Here is a 21,900-nt window from a genome sequence, read left to right as displayed (position 1 = left end):
ACAAGAACACCAGCTGCTAGCAGTGAGCTCTGTGAACAGCTGCACCATCCATCCATAACCAGACTATACAAACACAACACATGTGGACACAAAGTCTGATGGATGGCCCTGAGCTAGAGGTTTCTGCTTGGAAACTGATCCAAAGGGATGGGACAACTGGAGGCTGAGAGCCCCAAAACAGCTGCCAGCTCCCTCAGTATCCTGTTGGCACACATTTACTCAACACCACAGTTGACTCTGTGCACCTCAGACTTGATCCCCACTTGATAGAAATGAGCAGAATGCTACCAGAGTCCACAGGCCTTGCAGCACTTCCATTTCTCTCCTACCATCCTTTTTTGACCTGCCTGGCAATGCTGCTTCAGCTTCCTGGAGTAGCAAAGGTCTTAGCACAGCAGTGATCCTGAAAACAAGGCCAGGTGTTACTTGCCTGTCGAAGAAGTGCTCTCAGATGTTGATCTCTTTCTGGAAGGGCTGCAATTTGTGCTCTCTGACTGCCTCTGGGAAGGTTTGTCCTGTGTTGGCAAGGTGCCTGAAAAGCAGATCAGGGAAAAGCACAAACAAAAATCATTTCAGTCTGGCTGTGCCAACACAACACACTGCAGATGCTAAACATTTAAACCAAGATTAGTCTTTTTTTTTTTTTTTTTTAGCTGTAGGAACACTTGCTCACTATTAATGCATGGAGATGGAGAAGAATGGATAGGGACCACCCAGAATGTTCTCACAGGCTAATAGCATAGGTGGGACAGCAAACAAGCAGTGAGAGCCACTTGGTATCATCACAGGATTGGCTTTTATGGGAGAAACAAACCAACCCCCTCCCATTCCTACGTTCAGATGAACCACCCCTGAGCTTCATTCCTTGATTTTCACAGAACATTTCAGTTTGGAAAGGACCTCTGCAGATTATCTCCACCAATTACTCTGCTCAAACCAAGGCCAACTAGATCAGGTTGCTCAGGGTCACTATGTTTTCACTGTCTCCAATGATGGAGACTCCACAACCCAGAGTTCAGCCACCCTTACAGCAAGACAGTTTTTTTTTTTCTTCTGTACAAACAGAATTTCCTGTTGGGAAGGTGTCCATCACCTCCTGTCCTGCCACTGGGCATCACTGAGAAGAGTGTGGCTCCTTCTTCTTTCTTCCCTCCTGTCCAGCACATACACAAGTTGATTAAGGTCTCCCTTGCTCCTTCTCTCCAGGCTGAACAATCCAAACTCTCAGTGTGATGCTCCAGTCCCTCAGGCATCTTTGAGGCTTTTCCCTGGACTCCCTGCAGCATCTCCATATCTTTCTTGTACTGATGAGTCCAGAATGGGATACAGCACTCCAGATGTGGTCTCACCAGAGCTGAGGAGAGGGCAACTCTCATCATCCTCCACCTGTGGCAATGCTCTTTGCAGCGCAGCCCAAGACAGACGCAAGGATGCATGGCATATTCCTCCTGAGAGTCTTCCCAGCCTGCTTCACCAGCCAGTGAAGGTCCCTTTGAAGGCTGGCCTGGTGATCTGCCACATCCACCACTCCTCTCAGCCGGAGCAGACTTGCTGGGGGTGCCTGGGCCCCACTGTCCGTGCCGCTGACAAAGATGTTAAACAGCCCTGGTCCCAGTGCCCACCCCGAGGGATGCCACTGTCACTGGTCTCCATTTGGACACTGAGACATCAGTGTGGCCACCCAGGCCGCTCCTCCTCCAGGGCCACCGCTCAAGTCCATGATCCTCCACCAAGGGACCGCAAGATGCTTTGATTTCCTACAGCAGAGCCTCGCACAGGCACGCCGGGGCTGGGGGCCAGCCAGAGCCATGCAGCAGGCACAGGCTGTGCGCTGTGACCGGGAAACGGCGAGCGGAACCGGGGCCTGCTCCCGGCGGGACTGCGCAGCACCCGAACGACGCCGTCCCCTCCGCCACACCGCGCCGCGGGGCCGCGCTGCTCAATCCGCGCAGCCCAGCCGCGCCGCATCGGAACGCGGCAGAGGTAGCGGCGCGGCCAGCAGAGGGCGCCACCGCCGCGCTCCCGCCGCAGCCCGGTTCGCGTGCCCGGGGCGGGGACGCGCTCAGCGCCGCGGGCACGAGCAGCCGGCGGGGTTCGCCCTCTGGGGTAGGTCCCGCCCGGGCACGGAAAGGCTCGGGGGCGGCGGAGCCTTCTCGGCCGCGCTGATCCCTACGGAACGGCTGATGTCGGTTTTCCTTCCCGTTCCTTCTAGGAACGGCGAGCAGCAGACCCAGAGCCGTTCCTGACAAGCTGTCAGGTGTCTGAACTCACTCCCGGTGTCAGGCAGCGGCTCAGAGAGTGGGGTGGGGGGGAAGGGACCTCAAAGCTCGTCCAGCTCCGACCCTCTGCCATGGGCAGGGACACCTCCCACCAGCCCAGGTTGCTCAAGACCTCATCCTGCCTGGCCTTGAACCCATCCACAGCCTCCCTGGGCAATCTGTGCCAGGCTCTCCCCAGCCTCACTCTAAGGAATTTCCTCCTAATCTCCACTCTCAATCTCCCCTCTCCCAGCTCAAAGCCATTGCCCCTCATCCTGTCACTCCCAGCCTTTGTCAAAGTCCTTCCCCAGCTCTCCTGGAACCCCTTCAGGTACTGGAAGGCTAAGTGCTGTAGCACTACAAGCCCTTGTGAAAGGCTTTGACTTTGCTGTTTGAGGTTCTCTGCTACATTGCACAGACCATGGGAGGCACTGGGAGCTGCAAGATGAACCCTGAGCTGATGCCAGTCCCACCAGAAACCAGCTGGTTTCCACTGGATGCAACATGCTGAGAGCAATGTGGGGCACCTGAGGAGCACCCTCTAAGAGAGTGACCCAGAGCCTTCACAAGCAGATTTCAGCTTAAAACATCTCTGCCTTTTCTCTTAATTAGGTTGTTTCTCATGAAAACCCAGCTCAGATCATTGGCTGCCATGAAAACCCTCAGGAAATTCCCAGAGCTGCAGGAATTCCCAGCTACCACAACCACTCCTGGGAGTCAAATGTAACCCTTTTGATGACCTAACGCTTGGGAATTTTCCTTTCCGTGGCTGCAGGACAAGCAACCTCACAGCTTTATTGCTTCCTCCTGACTCACCCCCGCCCCAAATAGTTTTAGCAGTATGAAATAGTATGAAGTAATAAGGACTTGGAAAAGAATCCTGCCCTGAAAATAAGCAAAACATAAAACTCCCAAATGCCAAAAAACTCCTTCTTCCATGCATCCACAAGCAGAGCAGGGAGGTGGCCTCAGGAGTAGCACAAGAAAAGGAGGAAGATGAGAGTGAGGAGCACGAGAAGGGACTTATTGTTCCTCACTGGTAGCTGCTTGTTTGCTTGGCTCTTGGCCTGTGAAATATTAGTCACAAGTGGGTTTGGACAAATGCTTTAAATTTCAAGGGAAAGTGTAGGCAAGTACTGGAAAGAGGGAGGAGAAGGCATCAGCCTTCCTGTACACATCAGAAGCAAGCACCAGATCCTTTTTCTTTTGCACTAAGGTGTCCATGGCAATTAAGACAGTGAAAATTATCCCCCCAAACTTCTGCAATAATAAAGTACAGCAGGAAGTGACACCTCAGCTTGTGATGTAGGAAATGCAGTTTCCTCAAGTGTGAAATTTCACTTCAGAGTTGGGTTTTTTTTTTCCCCCCTCCCTGAATATTCTGCAGATGCCAAAGCCCCCAGTTCCAGAGGGGAGGCCTTTTTTTTTCTCTTCAACAGCAACACTGAGAGCATCACTGCAGCCTCAACTGGTTCTGTTTCAGCTTTGCCTAAGGCTATAGGTGAAGGTGCTCTGCATAAAGCAGTCATGACCAGGTTTGGTTTTAGGCATTCCCAGCATCATCCAGCAACTGTTCTGAGGTACTGCTGGAGGCCTCGAGGCAGGGATCTGCTGGAGGCCTCGAGGCAGGGATCTGCTGGAGGCCTCGAGGCAGGGATCTGCTCTTACACTGATGTAGAGATCGTCAAAATAACTGAAATAGGACTTAAAAAGGAAGAAGGAAACTTTTTCCTCAGCAATATTATTCAAAACAGTAGTACCCCATAGCTAAGTCTAAAACAAACACACCAAACCTCAAGACACAGCTTTTAGCATGAGAAATTTTTAGCTCATTTCTCCAGAAACTTCAAGTTGAAAGGAGAAAGCAAGCACCCTTAGCACAATTTTATGTCTAAAGCCAAGAAGAATCTGTTGGGAAAAAGTGCTTAGACAGTCCCAAAAGCAGTTCTGGAGGAGACACCACATTAGTCTGCACAGAACAGTGCTCTAAAGGAATGGAGACACTCAGGACTGAGCGCAGGAGTAGTCCTCAAATCACAGAACCATAGAACTGTTGAGGCTGGAAGAGGCCTCTGAGATCATCCAGTCCAAGCACTCACCTGGAGCTCACAATGCCACCACTGCTGCTAAGCCACTGCTACTAACCCACATCCCTCAGCACCACATCCATGCATCCTTTAAACACCTCCAGGGATGGTAACTCCACCACCACCTCCCTGGGCAGTCAGTTCCAGTGCCTGAGAATCCTTTCTGGGAAGAAATTCTTCCTAATATCCAACCTGAACCTCCCCTGGCACAACTTGAGGCTGTTTTCCTCTTGTCCTGTCACTCGTTGCGTGTGAGAAGAGCCCAACCCCCACCTGGCTCTAACCTCCTTTGAGGGAGTTGTAGAGGAGGATGAGATTTCCCCCTCAAGGCTGAACAGCCTCAGTCCCCTCAGCTGCTCCTCCCCACACCTTTCTCCAGACCCTTCCCCAAGCTTCGCTGCCCTTCTCTGGACAAGCTCCTGTAGAGAGGGGCCGAAAACTGACCCTCACCAAATTCAACACACAGAAGATTCCTACAGCTGCCTTCCTTTCCCAGCAGGTTTGGTACAACATAAGATCCCAGGCCCACAGGCCAGGCCCAAGCAGAGCTCCCCTTACCTGGCAGAGGCTGAAGGGCTTTGTCGCCGGAGGGCAGCGGCTCCTTTCGGAGAGGCCTGGTTAGCGAAGGGTCCTGGGCACTGAAGAGTCCAGGGCTGTCAGTTAACTTTTTACGTCCGTTGGTGCTAGCAGAGTTTGTGGCTCTGCAGCTGCCTATTGCACTTGTGAAAAGATTTGTGTGTTCATCGCTGCTGGCTGGCTCGGAGCTGGGGGTAAAACCCCCCAGGGACAGGCCCGGGGAGCTTTCCGCGCAGTCTATCTGCAGCGGCGCCTGCAGTCCCAGCGCCAAGGAGTTAGACTCCGAAGGCTCTCTCCTGACCCATTGTTCATCTCTGCTTAGCAAACCCTTTGGAGGTGACAGGTGTGGACAAGACATGTGACACCTGTGCTTCTCTTTGTGTTTGTACCTCTCGCCCACAGCCTCCTTCCCAAACCTGTAGCGCTTCAAAGACTCCAGAACCGTCCTAGAAGAGCTGTTGGCAGTGATGGTGTCCATGGCCACCTGGGGCTGCTCGGAAGAGCGATGCTCTCTGTGTTTGTGCCGATGCCTGTGCTTATGTTCCAGCATCCAACCGTAAGCCATTTCAGGGGGGACGCTGGGATAGGTGCTCATGGACAAGAGGGGAGTCCTGCTCGTGGTGAGGAAAGCCTCCTGCCGTAGAAGCTTATGCTTCTTCTTGTGGTATTTGGTGGGATTGAGAAGCAAGTGGCCTGTATGCATGTAAGAAGGGGGTGGCAGGGGGGTAGTGAAAGAAGGAGAAGGTGGAGGAGGGTAAAGAGTTGGAGGGTACCTTCCATAATAACCTAAGCCTATGGGAGCAGCTGTGAGGGGGGAGGGAGAGTAAGGCATGCCATAGGAGGGGTAGAACCCAGTGCTGGAGAGAGGGAAGCTGAGGCTGTGCATGAAGGGCATTTCTGCCATGGCCTCCCGCATCTTGGGGGGCCTGCCTCTCTTCTTCTTTAAGTCAGGTTTCCTAATGTAGTGCAAAGGATCCAAAGGAAAAGTCGGATGAGTGTAGAAACTGTTGAAGTTGATGCGAAAAATGGTAGGCAGCAGATCTCTGGGGATAAAATGGTGACTCCTGTGGGTGATTCTGATCTCACTTAACCGACTGATCAGCTCCTCCAGCTCGGCGAGGAAATCGGGGTCCTGCCTGCCCCGCAGCTGGGGATATTTCTTTTTCCTTTTCCTCTTCTGCCTCTTCATCTTGTCGTAGCTCAGGTAGTCGTGGCTGCGGCGCTTGCATTTGTGTTTGTGCTTTTCTTTGAGGTTGCTCAGCACGGTGGAGGTTTCGGGTGGCAGGAGGGAAACGTGATCGAAAGAGTGCCTCTTCTTCTTCTGCCCGCAGAACTTCTCGGCTCTGTCCGAGGTGCTGTTGTTGTCGGTGCCTATCCCGGAGTCGCTGGGAATGGTCTCGTCGCTGTGAGACTCGCTGACGGGGGAGGGGGTGGCTTCCTTCAGCGACGTCAGCTCGCTCAAGTGAGAAGGGGAGTTTGGTAACAAGGTAGGTGGGGACAGCCTCCTCCTCCCCTTAGCAGCTTTCTTCATGGCGAGCGTCTGAACCACGCTTCCCTGTCTGGAGTGTAAGTGTAAGTAGGGCACCGAGCTGGGCTCGATAAACCCTGCGTCGCTGCTGACAGGGCTCTGGCCCCCGCTCACCACAGAAGACTGAGAGCAAACTGGAGATGGAAGAATCTCTGAGTTAGGAGCTGCTGAGGGGAGCAAATGGGGAAGTACTTGTCCTAGTGATGTACCAGGGGCTTGCTGGGCAGACTTCTCCAGCACTGTCAAGCTGGCAGAACCGCTGCTTAAAAGCCCATTCAAGACAGCTTTAGGTTTCCTTCCCCTCCTTTTTCCTATATAAATGGTTCCTTTCTTGCTGACATTTATTTGCTGGCCTAATTTGGAACCAAACGTGGCAGCAAGAGTGGAGACTGTGTTGTGGAGCTTGGATTGCACTTTCCCTTTGTTATTTGGTTCCACTGTACTGGACAGAATCTGGTTCAGAAGTTTCTTCCTCTTCAGAGTTTTCATTTTATTTATTTTCCGGATGATCGTTTTCATCAACTGTCCGTTATTCCTCTTTCCAACTTTTCTTTCCGAGTCTACTTCCAAATCAGTCATGCTACAAAGAGCAGGTTTCTGGACTTCTTCTGGCCCTCGGAGCTGGTCCTTCCTCTCAAAGAAGTCCCCACTCCGATGCTGATCGCTTTCAGCCCCCAGCTTGCTCGAGGTCTCTGTTCCAACAAAAGGTGCCACAGAAAGAATCGGTGGCTTCATTTTAATCGAGGACCTGATCTGCCTTTTAGGTCTCCCTCTCTTTTTAGGAAAAGGTTGTCCTGACAGGCTCTGTTTTAAGGAGGGAATTTCCACTTCGGGCTGCAAAATTGGAGGTTCCTGCTCTTCTTTTGACTGCACTGAAAAGACCTTGGAGGCTGGGATCTTTAGAGTTCTTTTGGGAGGACCTTCAAGCTCCGGCATCTCCTTGGATTTAGGTCTTCCTCTTTTGGGCTTGTAAAGGTCGGGTAAGAAATCATCTGACATACACAAACTGGAGGGTGGTTTGTGACTACTGTAGAACTTCTGAGCTTGCTTGTCAGTCTCAGCCAGCAGTGCAAGGGGCTGGCTGTTAGCTTCGTTCAGCTTTGGCAGCTGGTGCTTGACAAACTCATGTTCCACAAAGGGAGAGGATCCCATGGTTTTCAGGAACTTGGCCGGCTCCAAATTACTGCTGGACAGTGCACTGTAGGAAATGTTTTTAAAAAGCTCTGACCTTTCTAGTTCTAGACCCTTTGGAGGTCGACATGTGCTTCTTGCCACCACTTTAGTCCACCGTGGTTTCCTTCCTTTCCTTTTCTTTAAGGGTTTGGATTGCTGAGTAGGGCTCAGGCTCTTCGCTCCTTGGCAGGATTTATCCGATGCAGCTATTGCACCAATCTTGAGGAACTGCTTGCTACTAAACAAGCTGGTGAAGCTAACTACTGAAGGGGTGACAGTAGCATGAATGCTTGTTTCAGCTGCCAAAATGGGCTTTTTCCCCGTGGAAGGGCCAGTTCTTGAAGTTTCCATGTAAGCAGCTTTGGAATCACTTAAATCTTTATCGGCACCTTTAAAATCGGCGCCCAGAGCGTGGTTCAATGTTCTGTTTATGTTCAGAAGGGGACTGTCAGCAGAGAACTGGGGTTTGCCAATGGGATCTGAAATGCCTTCTAGGAGGTCTGCTGTGGAACTTAAATGCAACGAGTTAGATGCTAACTGTGAAGATGTTGTTGAGAGGTTCCTGTTGGAGGTGGTAACGGCCACCGTGGGTGAAGGCGATGGGAGATTTCCCTCTCCCACTGCACTGAACGGGGACTTTGCTGTGGAGACGTCTGAAGCCCCTCCTGTTCTGAAGTCTGGTGAGGTGCAGTAGACTGGAGGCTGTTTCTCATGCTTGGCTGTTTCATAAATGCCTTTGTCAGTGGCTGGGTAAGCGTCCGGCGGAGCACGAGGTCCTTCGCTCAAGGTCTCTTTGCCCACGTCGCTGATTTCCTTCCGAATGGAAAACTTCTCCAAGATGCTTTCTTTATTCTGCCTCACCAGGTGCTTCTCAAATGGTTTGCCAGCAGGATTTTCCTTCAGTAAATCTGCAGTCTCATGGCTTTCAAGGCTACTGAGGTTTGAATTGCAAGGAAGTTTAAAGGGTTCCGAGGCGGGCAGCATAGAGTCTGAAAGCAGAGTTCCAGGGTCCTTGTTGACCAAACCAGATGGACTGCTGATACCTGCTGGCTTCTTCCCAGAGTCCTTGCTAATCAATCCCACTGGACTGCTAATTCCTGGCATATTCTTCCCAGAATCTTTGTTACCAGATCCCACTGGGCTGCTAATCCCTGGTGTCTTCCTCCCAGAATCTTTGTTAGTCAGAACTGTCACACTGCCAGTCCCTGCCATCTTTCTCCCAGAATCCTTATTACCCAGTGCTGGAGGAGGATTTATTCCCAACAACTTCTTCCCAACATCCTTGTTAATCAATCCTGCTGGAATGCCAATCCCTGATGGCTTCTTGACAGACTCCTTACTAGTCAATACAGTTGGAGTGCTGATAGCTGGAAGCTTCCTCCCAACATCTTTGCTGATTAACCCAACTGCAGAGCTGCTCACTGGCTGTTTCTTTCCAGAGTCTTTGTTAACTAACCCACTTGGAGTGCTGATCCCTGGTGGCCTTTTTCCAGAGGAGTCCTTGTTAACCAATCCCATTAGGGGGCCAATCCCTTGTGGCTTCTTCCCAGAGTCTTTGTTAACCAATATGGCTGCACTACCAATCCCTAATGGCTTCTTCCCTGAGTCCTTGTTAACCAACCCAACAGCAATACCAGATCCTGGCAATTTCTTTACCAAATCTTTAGGAACTAAACCACCTGCAGTTATGGTTCCTGGCAGCTTCTTCCCAGAGTCTTTAACCAAACCAGATGCACTTCCATTTCCAGGCTTCTTCTGCTTTGTTTTGGAAGACTTTGAAGGGGGACAAGTTGCAATGAGTTGAGCCAATTTTTCTGTGACAGTTGGTGCTCCATTAATTTGTGTTCTATCCTTTAAGTCAGAATTATGGCTACTGATAAGAGTCGGAGGAGATGACTTGATATAATCTGTCATTTCAGAGTGCAATGGGGAAACTTTCTTAGTTAAAGGGTTTGTTTCTACTTGTGTACCTTCTTCCACATGTAACTCAACTGTTGCAACTTCTCCAGCTTTCTTGTACAACTTTGAGGGGTCCTGGAATTAAAAAAAAAAAAAATAATAATAATAACAACAACAACAAATAACAACAACAACAAATAACAACAACAACAAATAACAACAACAACAAATAACAACAACAAACAACAACAACAACAAACAACAACAACAACAAACAACAACAACAACAAACAACAACAACAACAAACAACAACAACAACAAACAACAACAACAACAAACAACAACAACAAACAACAACAACAATAAATAAAAATAAAATAAATAATAAAAATTAATAAAAAATAGTAATAAAAAAAATCAACTCTTTAGGAACAGAACAAAAAGACTCTACAAGTAACACAACACCTTTGGATGTAGAGATGGTTAATTCCTGCTTCTGATGGTAGAGGAATGAGATTAACACATGCTCCATGATCCTATTCATTTTAAAGGCTACATGGACATGTTGAAGCTTTTCTGATGTTAAAGAAACCCAAACTTGCTCCCAGGTCTCAATCTGAATTATCACAGGATGTTAGGGGTTGGAAAGGACCTCTGTGGAGATCCTCGAGTCCAATCCCCCCGCCAGAGCAGAACCATAGAATCCAGTGCAGGTCACACAGGAACACATCCAGAGGGGACTTGAAAGTCTCCACAGAAGGAGACTCCACAACCTCTCTGGGCAGCCTGCTCCAGGGCTCTGGGACCCTTACAGTAAAGAAGTTCTTCTTCATGTTGAGGTGGAACCTCCTGTGCTGGAGTTTTCATCCATTGCCCCTTGGCCTATCCCAGGGCACACGTGAGCAGAGGCTGTCCCTGTCCCTTCCTTCCTGACCCCCATCCCTCAGATATTTATAATCATTTCTTAGATCCCCTCTCAGTCTTCTCCTCTCCAGACTAAGCACCCTCAGGGCTCTCAACCTTTCCTCACAAGGCAGTGCTCCAGTCCCTTTCATGATCCTTGTAGCCCTCGCTTGGACTCTCTCCAGCAGATCCCTGTCCTTCTTGATCTGGGGAGCCCAGAACTGGATGCAATATTCCATGTGGGGCTTCACCAGGGCAGAGCAGAGGGGGTGGAGAACCTCCCTCAATCTGCTGGCTACACTCTTCTTAATGCACTCCAGGATCCCATTGGCCTTCTTGGCCACGAGGGCACATTGCTGTCTCATGGAGAACTGCCTCCCACTTCTAACCATTTTCCATTTGCTGTTGATGTTTATCAAAACCCAGCCATTAACAATAATGTCCTGGGCTAACTATTTATAGCCTGGTAGCACTTGGAAGACCTCACATGCTCCTGAGAAGCAGCTGAGCAATGCCCTGCAAGGGCAGCTCTACCAGGATGTCTGCAGTTGCAGGTTCTGCTCTCAGCAGACTGCTGAGAACACTAAAAATCAGCCCAATTGTTCTGTTGTTTGCATGGGGCAGGGCCACTCTGCCCACACACAGAGTAGGTGAAATGTTCCAGTTCTGACCTAACCAAAGTGGAAATCTATTCTGGAGAAGCTAAATGGCAACACCCAACACCTCCAGAAACCCCATGAGCAACATCTCCACGTTATTTCTTTCTCTGACTGCAAGCAGGGGCTAAGAATGGAAACCTCTGATCCCTTGTAGGTCATGACATGCACACACAACCTGAAAGCCTTCTGGGATCTGCTATCTCAGACATTCAACAGAGAGCGGAAGGCACCAATGCCACAGCTCTTCATGCCCCTGCAAGAATGAAGAAGGCAACTGCATGGTGTCTACTGCAGTTGGTTACAACCAGCATTAGACTCATGATGTTTTACAAAGCTCTGGCTGGCCAACATCTCCTTGTGCTGAAGGAACACAGCTTGGAGTCCCTGGGAGAAATACTTGGAGAAACAGCAAGGTGTTGATTACAAGCAAAGAATTTGCTCAGTAAGCTACACCAGCATGGCTTGAACAGCAGACTGCAGCTGGATTCAGTCTGACAGTTTCCTAGAGATCACAGAAGCATGGAATTGTTTGGGCTGGAAAAGCCCTCTGAGATCACTGAGTCCAGCCATCAACCCAACCCCACCACAGCCATCAAACTATGCTCCCAAGTGCCATGGCCACAGGTTTCTTGAACACCTCCAGGGATGAGGACTCCACCACCTCCTTGGGCTGCATGTTCCAGTGCTTGGAGGAATTCTTGCAATTCTTGCAGGAAAGAAATTGTTCCTAACATCCAACTTAAACTTCCCTTGGCCTAAATGGTAGGTACCAACTACAGGTGTTTTAAAGAAGGTTATTTAAAGAGTAGTGAAAGCAGATGATGTGTCTCAGAGCAACCTTGGTCACTGCCTGCTTCTTCACTAGGTCCACACTCAGACACTTGATGTGCCAGAAGTTAGGTTTCACTCTCAGGATCCCTGCCCTAGCAACCCAAATGCTTCCAGAAAGCAAATGATACTTCACCAGGGCAGTGAGATGCCCCTGAGCAAAGTTCTCCTGGGAGAGGGTGGTCACAAGCCTCAGTTTGGGACATCTCCATTGTGGATGTCTCCGAAGTGCTGCAGCAGCAGCACAGAACCAACCCCACTCGTGCTGCTTGCTGGTTTTAAAGCTGTGCTATAAACCAGCCTGTGGCCTACAGAGAACAGTTTGGCACCTGGCCCAGCTCTTCTGTGCCAGCTGCAATCAGATGGAAATGCTGCTGGAGCATCATGTTTGAGGAGCTTGCCCCCAGCTTCACCCCCCTCATACTCACAAAACCTACAGCTGGGAGGCAGGGAGAAGCCAGCATTCTGGAAAACCCTGTGACAGGAAAGATCTGGAGGTGCTGGAAGCTGCCCAGAGAAGGGCCACAAGGATGAGCGGAGGGCTGGAGCTTCCCTGCTGTGAGGCCAGGCTGAGAGACTTGGGCTGGTTCAGTTTGGAGAAGAGAAGGCTCCCAGGAGACCTTATTGAGGCCTTCCAGTATCTGAAGGGGGCTCCAAGAGAGCTGGGGAAGGACTTTCTAGGGTGTCATGGAGTGATAGGACTGGGGGGAATGCATCCAAGGTAGAGGAGGGGAGAGTTAGATTAGACCTTAGGAAGAAGTTCTTCCCTGCTGGCACAGGTTGCCCAGGTTGGTGGTAGAAGCCTCATCCCTGGAGGTTTTTGCAGCCAGGCTGGATGTGGCTGTGAGCAACCTGAGCTAGTGTGAGGTGTCCCTGCCCCTGCCCTGCCCAGGGGGGTTGCAACTGGCTAAGCCTTGGGGTCCCTTTTAACCCTGACATTTCTGTGACCATCTGTCCCACAGCACTGGAGACAAGCAAGGTGCCAGGCTCTCCTGAAGTGACTTCTGTGGCACAGTCACTCCACTAAAGGAGAAGCAGAAATCTCAAGGCAGTTCTGTGAGGACTCTCAAATTGGAACAGCCTCCCCTAAGCATTTGGGTGTTTCACCTAACCTGTCTGCAAAAGAAACACCTCCTGCCTCTGCAGAATCACAGACCTGGTGAGGCTGGAAGAGACCTTTGAGACCATCCAGTCCAGCCTAGAGCTCACAATCTCACCACTGCTCCTAAGCCACTGCCACTAAACCATGGCCATCAGTACCACATCCACACAGCTTTTAAACCCCTCCAGGGATGGGGACTCCATCACCTCCCTGGGCAGCCTGGGTCAGTGCCTGAGAACACTTTCTGGGACAAAATTTTTCCTCACGTCCAACCTGAACCTCCCCCAGCACAACTTGAGTAATTTTCCTTTTGTTCTGTCACTTTTTGCAGGTGAGAAGAGACCAGCCCCCACCTTGCTCCAACCTCACAGAGAGCAGTAGACGGCCATGAGACCTCCCCTCAGCCTCCTCTTCTGAAGGCTGAACAGCTCCATCCTCCTGACACCCACCCTTGAAGTACTGATCAGCACTGATGAGATGCCCCTCAGGCTGCCCTTCTCCAGGCTCCAAAGCCCCAATTCTCTCAGTCTTTCCTCATCACAGAGAGGTTTCATTAGCATTTGCTTCCCAGCCTTCTAATTTCCATTTGGAATGTGATGGATCTCTTGCAGAAGAGCCTAGTATACAACCCAAGATGTCAAAGGTGAAGAACCCATGCTGTCACCAGCTGTATTTAAACATTAATTGTTCTCCCTGGGAAAAATTCCCAGGACAATGGGAGAGGTTCCATAGTTTATGGCTGTCTTTGCCAGTGAGAGATTTGCAGCTGCAAGCAGTACCTCAGGTGGACACCTGGAGTTCAGCTCCAGCTTGGCCCCAACACCCAACTCATGGCAACAGCCTTGTCAGAAAAGAAAAACCACAGACAGAGAACAAGTCATCAAGTGATCAGTGCAGTGGCAAACTGTGAGCTGCTCCCCTAATGGTTTTTCCAGATGAAGTTAAAGAGACCATTAGAAATAAGAACCTTGTTCTGAAGTGGAAAAATGTAAAGCAAAGGCCAAACAGCCAAAGTTCTCAGAGAATCACAGAACTGGCAGGGCTGGAAGAGACTTCAAGGATCAGGCAGTTCCAACCCCCCTGCCATGAGCAGGGACACTTTCCACTAGATCATAGAGTCATAGAATCAGAGTCATAGAATTGTCAGGGTTGGAAGGGACCCCAAAGCTCAGCCAGTTCCAACCCCCCTGCCATGGGCAGGGACACCTCCCACTGGATCAGGTTGCTCACAGCCACATCCAGCCTGGCCTTAAAAACCTCCAGGGATGAGGCTTCCATCACCTCCCTGGGCAACCTGTGCCAGTGTCTCACCATCCTTATGCTGAAGAACTTCTTCCAAAGGTCTAATCTCAATCCCCCCTCCTCTAGCTTGGATCCATTCCCCCCAGTCCTGTCACTCCCTGACACCCTGCAAAGTCCCTCTCTAGTTTTCCTGTAACCACCTTCAGATATTGGAAAGCCACAGGAAGGTCTCCTCAGAGCCTTCCCTTCTCCAGACTGAACAACCCCAACTCTCTCAGCCTGGCCTCACAGCAGAGGATCTTCAGCCCTCTGCTCATCCTGGTGGCCCTTCTCTGGACACACTCATTGCCAAGTGACAGCAAAGAACATAGCAAAAACAAAGGTTCTGGCAGGTAAGAAAAGATATCCTGGTGCTAGGGACAAGAACAGCAGATACACCAGCCCATTAGAAAAGACAAACCCCCCACTTCCTTCTATACAAGAGACAAAAAAAAGACATTATTCTGTTACAGGTATTTGCCTATCACCTTCATTCAAGATAGGATAGGAATTATCCTTCACTGCTGTTCAAAAAAAAAAAAAGTGTTGGAAAGCTGTGAAAGGGCAAAAACATTCTGGGTTTGGTTGTTGTTTTTTTTTTTTGTGGTCAATGGAAATGAAATTAAATCATTTCTACATCTGTAACCTATGTATCAGAGGTTACACAGAATCACAGAATGGGTTGGGTTGGAAGGGACCCTAAAAATCAGCCAGTTCCAAGCCCCTGCCAGGGGGGCAGGGACACCTTCCACTAACTGAAGGTTGTTCCAGGCCAGGCAGATGTGGAAACTGCTTTGTCTTTTTATAGTACTGAGTTGGAGACAGAAGGGAATGCAAAGCTGTGGTCAGATCTCCTGCCCAGTAACTGCTGGGATCATGGAATCATGGAATGGTTTGGGTTGGAAGGGACCTTAAAGATCACCCAGTTCCAAACTCCAGGGACACTTTCCCCCAGCCCAGGTTGCTGAAGGCCTCATCCAGCCTGGCCTTGTACACCTCCAGGGAGGAGGCAGCTACACCCTCCCTGGGCAACCTGTGCCAGGCTCTCCCCACCCTCACTCTAAAGAATTTCTTCTTAATCTCCAGTCTCAATCCCCTCTCTTCCACCTTAGAGATGGAAAAGCAGGCAGCAGAAAACCATCATACAGAGCTGCCAGGAGCTGTTAAACACAGATTAAATTTCCTATGACTTGCCAAACCCTCCATAAGCACTACTCACTTGCTTTGAAGGACAGTGCTCATTCTTCTCATCTGTCATCTTCCCACTCTTTGGTGTCCTTCTTGGTTGCTTGATGCTGGTTTTTATAGCAGGCCGGCACACATAGTTCTCCAGGTTCTTGGGAGGCTTTTTTGTTCTCTTTGCTTGCAGACCAATCTTCAGTTTCAGGTTTCCCTCTGAAAAGTTTGTTTCTTTCACTGAGAACTGTTGCTGTGCATCACTCAGAGTCTCATTCTTCCCATGCTCAGGACTGTTCCCCTCCCGACTCTTCCTCTTGCTGTCGTCTTCTTCCTTGCTGCAGCTTTCCAGCTCTCCTTCTCCCTTTCCCACCAAGGTGCCAATGCTGGCTGCAGAGGGGCTCTTCCCAGAAAACCCTTCAGAATCAGAGCCCAAGCCTAACATAGCAGTGCTCCGAGGGTCCATCACAAGCAGGGAAGTTCAGGGAAGGTTTACAGAGATATGTTCCACAGAAGATCTGTTCTACCACTGGCAGCCAGCATCTTTTACTCTGTAGAAGGCCAAAAAAAAAAAAAAAAAAAAGAAGAAAAGCCAGAATGAACTTTGCTTTTTCTAGTAGAAATGAATATTAAAAACATGTAGGAAGCAAAGAGCAGATTTCAGATAAGCAGCACCACACAGCTGAGGTTTCACAACAGCAACTCTGCTGCAAAAAAAAAAAAAAAAAAAAAAAACAACCCACAACAAAACAATTTGGCTGTAAATTCGCTTCTAAATGATAGCTAAAAATCAAAAGCATGGGAATTTTGTTACATAATCCCCAGTTTCTTCACTTTGAATGATGGTTAAGGGGTTTAATACTGATCAAAATAATTTCTTTTGTTTAAAACCAGATTCCAGATACTCCTAATACTGCCAACTCTGATAGAATCATAGAATGGTTTGGGTTGGAAGGGACCTCCAAAGGTCATCCAGCCCAACCCCCTCTGCAGTCAGCAGGAACATCCTCAACTAGATCAGGTTGCCCAGAGCCCTGTCCAGCCTCACCCTGAATATCTCCAGGGATGGGACCTCAGGTGCTTCCCAGGGCAACCTGTTGCAGAGTTCCACTACCCTCATGGTGAAGTTTGGACCCACTGAAACAGCTGCACCTAAGGAATGATTCAACTAATCAGACCTCTGATAAAGCACCCAAACCCCAGACCCATTTAAACTAGCTGAGCCACTAGGAAAGTTGTGCTTAACCCAAGCACATCTTGGTTTACAAACACACCACACTTAGGAGCTTAGGGCTTTCCAAAATTCAAGGAGAAGAATGGGAGAACAGGAAAAAAATCTCCAAGCTACCCCCTCCAAGCAGAGCCACAGATGAATTTGTACTTCCTGGAGCATGGGAACAGGAAAGTTCCCACCTCTGTCATCAGAGGCAGGGTTGTCACAGAATCACACAGAAAGGTAGGGTTGGAAAGGACCTTTGGAGATGATCCAGTCCAACCCCCCTGCCAAGGCAGGGTCACCTAAAATAGATCACACAGGAACACATCCAGGTGGGTTTGGAATGCCTCCAGAGATGGAGACTCTACCACCTCTCTGGGCAGCCTGCTCCAGGGTTCATTCATCCTTCAACTGAAGAAGTTCCTGCTCATGTTTAGAAGGAACTTCTGATGTTCAGCTTTGTGCCCTTGTCCTGTCACTGGGCAAAGGACTGGTCCCATCCTCCTGCCACCCACACTTTAAGTATTGATCAGCATTGATGAAATCCTCCTCAGGCTGCTCCTCTCCACACTAAAGCTCAAATGCTCTCAGCCTCTCCTCCTCACAGAGCTGTTCCAGTCCCTTCAGCACCTTTGTAGCCCTTGGCTGTCCCCTCTCCAGCAAGTCCCTGTCCTTCTGGAACTGGGGAGCCCAGACCTGGACACAGTACTCCAGGTTTGGCCTCACCTCTTTATCAGAGGGAACTTTTTTACCTTAACTAAAGCAAAAGTTGACTTGAATGGACTTGCTAAGGCCAAGGCTTGAGCCCCTGCCTGCCTCCTGTGCTCACAACACCCAGCCCTGAGCTGCTGCTTCCCCCACTGGCCAAGAACAACCCAAACCTCTGCACCCTGATGTTTTGATTGCAGAAGATACCAAAGCAGTGCATTGGTAACTACCAAAGAGGACAAAGCACAGTTACAAAGGAGAAGCTCAGCACAGACATTTCAGTGGGGTCAGATACAGAATTGTCAGGGTTGGAAGGAACCTTCAAGGATCATCCAGTCCCAACCCCCCTGCCATGGGCAGGGACACCTCACTCTAGATCAGGTTGCTCAGAGCCACATCCAGACTAGCCTTAAAAACCTCCAGGGGCATCCCTGGGCAACCTGGGGATGAAGTTAGAGAAGGGACACAGAAATGTTTATGGAACTGGGGACCTGGAAACCAGCAGCCTTCACAAGGGCTCTGTGCACACAGGAACTCCTGAGGTGGCAGCCGCGGGGACAGAGCCCATCCCTGTAGCACACTGACAAGTATTTGGTGCCTTCCACAGTGCCATGGCAACCCCTTGCCCCTACACCCATGCCCATGGCACACTGCACCACTCCAGAGCTCACCCTGCTTAGCTGCACGTCCTGGGTTTGAGTTTCAGGTTCAGAGCAGCTACAACGCTGCAGTCATTTGCTTACAAATGACATTAATTAATAAGCTCAGTATCTGAAACCAAATTAAAATGCACCAAGCCCATCTCCACTGCTGGATTTGGCTCCACATCTACTCCAGAGCAAGGCTTTGTGTGAGTCATTACAGCCCCACGCTGACCTCCCAAACTGCAAGTGCAGGCTGAGAGCGAAAGGGCAAAAACTGCTCAAATCTTGTCTGGGAGAGCTCAGAAGCAGGAACTGTGCCTGGAAACAAAGTGCCAGGACTGACAGCTCTCCTAAACACACAGCAGGGCAGTTTATTTATCCATTAATTCCTCTCTACACAGCCAACAAATGCTAATCCTGGGCCTAATCATCGTTTTGCCTCAATCTCTGTAATCTGCTTCTCTCTGACTCTCCAATTACCCAACTCCAACTCACAGGAACCGTGGCTGCCACTGTGATCCTTTTCCTAAGGGTGAACTGATGAGATCCCATCTCTCTGCATCCCAAGGATGCTGCTGCTTCCCTACCACATCAAGTCCAAGCTTCCTGGCATTGTCTTCAAATTGTGTGGAACTGTCCCTTGGCTCTTTGCTTGCTCTCCTTCCTCAGCCCTTCCCAGTTCACCAGTAACAACCAGTACAGGAGTTTTATTCTTCCTCTGTTTCATTTTAAGTGACACCACTGCTCTCCCTGGGCTACTCTTCACACTTTCTTATGCCCTGCTCACACCAGGCTACAGGACCTTTACCATTCTTCTTGCAGGTCCTGCCTTACAATCTCCTTGTGGAAGTCAAATGACAGCAGCTGCAGTCAGAGAAATTCCCTCTGGGTTGGGCACTGCTGAGGCTACACCTCGAACCCTGGGGTTGGTTTTGGGCTCCTCACTCCAAGAAGGACATTGAGAGGCTGGAGTGGGCCCACAGAAGGGCAAACAAAGCTGATGAAGGGTCAGGAGAAGAGGGCTGGTGAGGAGCAGCTGAGGGAACTGGAGGTGTTCAGCCTGAAGGAGGCTGAGGGGAGACCTCAGTGCTCTCTACAACTCCCTGAAAGGAGGTTGGGGCCAGGTGGGGGTTGGGCTCTTCTCACATGCAACAGGTGACAGGAGAAGAGGAAACGGCCTCAAGTTGTTCCAAGGGAGGTTCAGGTCAGATATCAGGAAGAATTTCTTCCCAGAAAGGATTCCCAGGTGCTGGTCCAGGGAGGTGGTGGAGTCCCCATCCCTGGAGGTGTTTAAAAGCTGTGTGGATGTTGTGCTGAGGGTCGTGGGTTAGCAGCAGTGCTGGGACTGTGAGCTCCAGGTGAATGCTTGGAGTGGATCACCTCAGAGCTCTTCCAGCCTCCAGTTCTAGGGTTCTATGAAAGCTTGCAGGAACTCACCCTGAAAACTCCAACGATTTGGCACCTCCAAGCTATCCTATCTGCCTGTGGGATGGAAGGTCCAGAACTGTGTCTTTGACTTCCACCTTTGCTTGATGACTTTGCAGCTCTTGTTTTTCATTATACTGTGGCCTTCTTTGAGGCAGACAGACAGATGATGGCCTTGCAAAGTACCTGCTCTGCTGCTACTGATCCCTGCAGGAGATCTCTGCATGTCTGCCCTCCCCAGAGCTCTCCAAGCACAGTGCTGTACCCACCTGGTGCAGCCAGGAGGGTGAGAGCAGTGGAGCCTGACTGCCCCTGCTTGCAGGTAGGGTTAGGGTTAGGTTAGTCTCCCAAGCTTGCACTCTGTCACCTCCCCACACTGCTCCAAGGCTGGAGAGCACCCTGCCAGTCATGCTGCACAGGACTCTGCTCAGCAGCTCCTGTCCCTCTGCTCACATTCTGCAGACCCTCAGCAGCTTTTTCCACAGCAACATTTTTACTTAAAGACTATTTTTTTGCTCCTGCCTTTTCCCTGAGGACTGTGTTCCAAGACCTATTCCACACTTTGCAACCACTTCCATGCAAAGGATCTTAGGCCAAGATGAATTTGGATAGATAAAGAACCATCAGGTATCAAATCTCTGCACGTCCTAACCATCTCCCACTAAGCACAGCACATTTCCAGTCTCTCATCCAGCAGATTCTGCAGGTTGCCCCTCAGCCTCCTCTTCTCCAGACCAAGCAATCCCAGTTCCCTCAGCTGCTGCTCTCAAAACCTGTTCTCTAGACCCTTCACCAGCTTTGCTGCCCTCAGGAAGAGGGTACCTGACAATATTCTACCCAACTGTTGGCAGCAGAGACAGAATGGGCCACGTGTTGGGCCAACAAATGGTAGAGAGACACTTGGACAGGCTGAGAGAGTTGGGGTTGTTCAGTTTGGAGAAGAGAAGGCTTCCAGGAGACCTTCTTGTGGCCTTCCAATATCTGAAGGGGGCTACAAGAAAGCTGGGAAGGGACTTTTTAGGGTGTCAGGGAATGATAGGACCTGGGGGGGAATGGAGCAAAACTAGAAATGGGGAGATTCAGATTGGATGTTAGGAAGAAATTCTTCCCCATGAGGGTGGTGAGAGACTGGCACAGGTTGCCCAGGGAGGTGGTGGAAGCCTCATCCCTGGAGGTTTTGAAGGCCAGGCTGGATGTGGCTGTGAGCAACCTGCTCCAGTGTGAGGTGTCCCTGTCCGTGGCAGGGGGGTTGGAACTGGATGGATCCTTGAGGTCCCTTCCAGCCCTGACAGTTCTGTGATTCTGTGACACTCTGCAGGTCTGCTCCAACAGCAGCTAAACTGTCAGCAGGTCGAATGTTTTCTTTTGGAATCTTGACCTTTTGATGTTGCACCTTAACTGCAGAGTTTGGAAACCCAAGACTGAATTTTTACTTCCCTGCCAATTGTTGTTGTTTCACTCTTCATATGCAAACGAAGACAAAATTGCTAAACACTGCAAAGCAAAGCCCAGGTCTGATCAGAGCAAAGGTTCAGCAGCCTGAGGCTGTTAGTTCCAACACCAGCTAGTGCTGACTGCCTGGGGAAAAGCAGCAAAACCCTGCTGCATGCTGTGGTAACTGCTAAAATACCCTCCCCAGGCTCTACACTGCTGACCCAGGAGCTTCCCCCAGGGCTGCCTCTAGGTCTGATACCTTTCTGGGGACTTTTCTGAACAAAACCTCTCTGTTCTTTCTATCCACCTAATAAAAAGGCAAGGAACACAGCAAAGCAGCCTTTCACCTTTAACTTCTGGAGCATCTTTCCTACAAAGACAGACTGAGAGTTGGAGTTCAGTCTGGAGAAGAGAAGGCTCCCAGGAGACCTTCCTGTGGCCTCCCAGTATCTGAAGGGGATTACAAGAAGGCTGGGGAGGGACTTTTTAGAGTGTCAGGGAGTGACAGGACTGGGGGGAAGGGAGCAAAAGTAGAAAGGGGGAGATTCAGATTGGATGTTAGGAAGAAATTCTTCCCCATGAGGATGGTGAGCGACTGGCACAGGTTGCCCAGGGAGGTGGTGGAAGCCTCATCCCTGGAGGTTTTCAAGGCCAGGCTGGAGGTGGCTGTGAGCAACCTGATCTAGAGTGAGGTGTCCCTGCCCAGGGCAGGGGGGTTGGAACTGGCTTATCCTTGAGGTCCCTTCCAACCCTGACAATTCTATGATTTTATGATTCTGCTATCAAGTGCAGACAATGCTTCTGGTTATGCCCCAACAGCCCAGTGCCAGGCCAGCCACAGGCAGGGTGTGAGCCTTGCTCCCCATGGCAAAAACCAAACTAGAGGAAATTAGCCACAAACACAGATATTTTTTTTTTCTTTCATTCAGAGAATCATCACATCAGGGCTACAGAGCAGAGGTTTTTCTTTCTTTTTAAAAGCTGTGAGATGAAACACATGAC

General features: G+C 50.0%; 1 protein-coding gene across 2 annotated transcripts in view; it reads right to left on the bottom strand.

The window, feature by feature from the left end:
• Nucleotides 1-15,976, bottom strand: part of ASH1L (ASH1 like histone lysine methyltransferase) — a 54,647-nt gene extending 38,671 nt beyond the window's left edge. For both annotated transcript variants that reach the window (XM_054397034.1, XM_054397035.1), the window contains exons 1-4: nucleotides 15,515-15,976; nucleotides 9,045-9,656; nucleotides 4,904-8,888; nucleotides 431-532 (exon numbers count right to left, since the gene is read on the bottom strand). In XM_054397034.1, coding sequence (XP_054253009.1) covers nucleotides 431-532; nucleotides 4,904-8,888; nucleotides 9,045-9,656; nucleotides 15,515-15,937 — 5,122 coding nt within the window. In that variant the 5' untranslated portion in view covers nucleotides 15,938-15,976. The remainder of the gene's footprint in view (nucleotides 1-430; nucleotides 533-4,903; nucleotides 8,889-9,044; nucleotides 9,657-15,514) is intronic.
• Nucleotides 15,977-21,900: the final 5,924 nt, after the last annotated feature.

Source organism: Indicator indicator, chromosome 40 (genome assembly GCF_027791375.1).
Source record: "Indicator indicator isolate 239-I01 chromosome 40, UM_Iind_1.1, whole genome shotgun sequence".
Classification (NCBI taxonomy): Eukaryota; Metazoa; Chordata; class Aves; order Piciformes; family Indicatoridae; genus Indicator; species Indicator indicator.
Note: the sequence above shows the minus strand (reverse complement) of the source record. Positions and strands in the feature narration are given on the sequence as shown.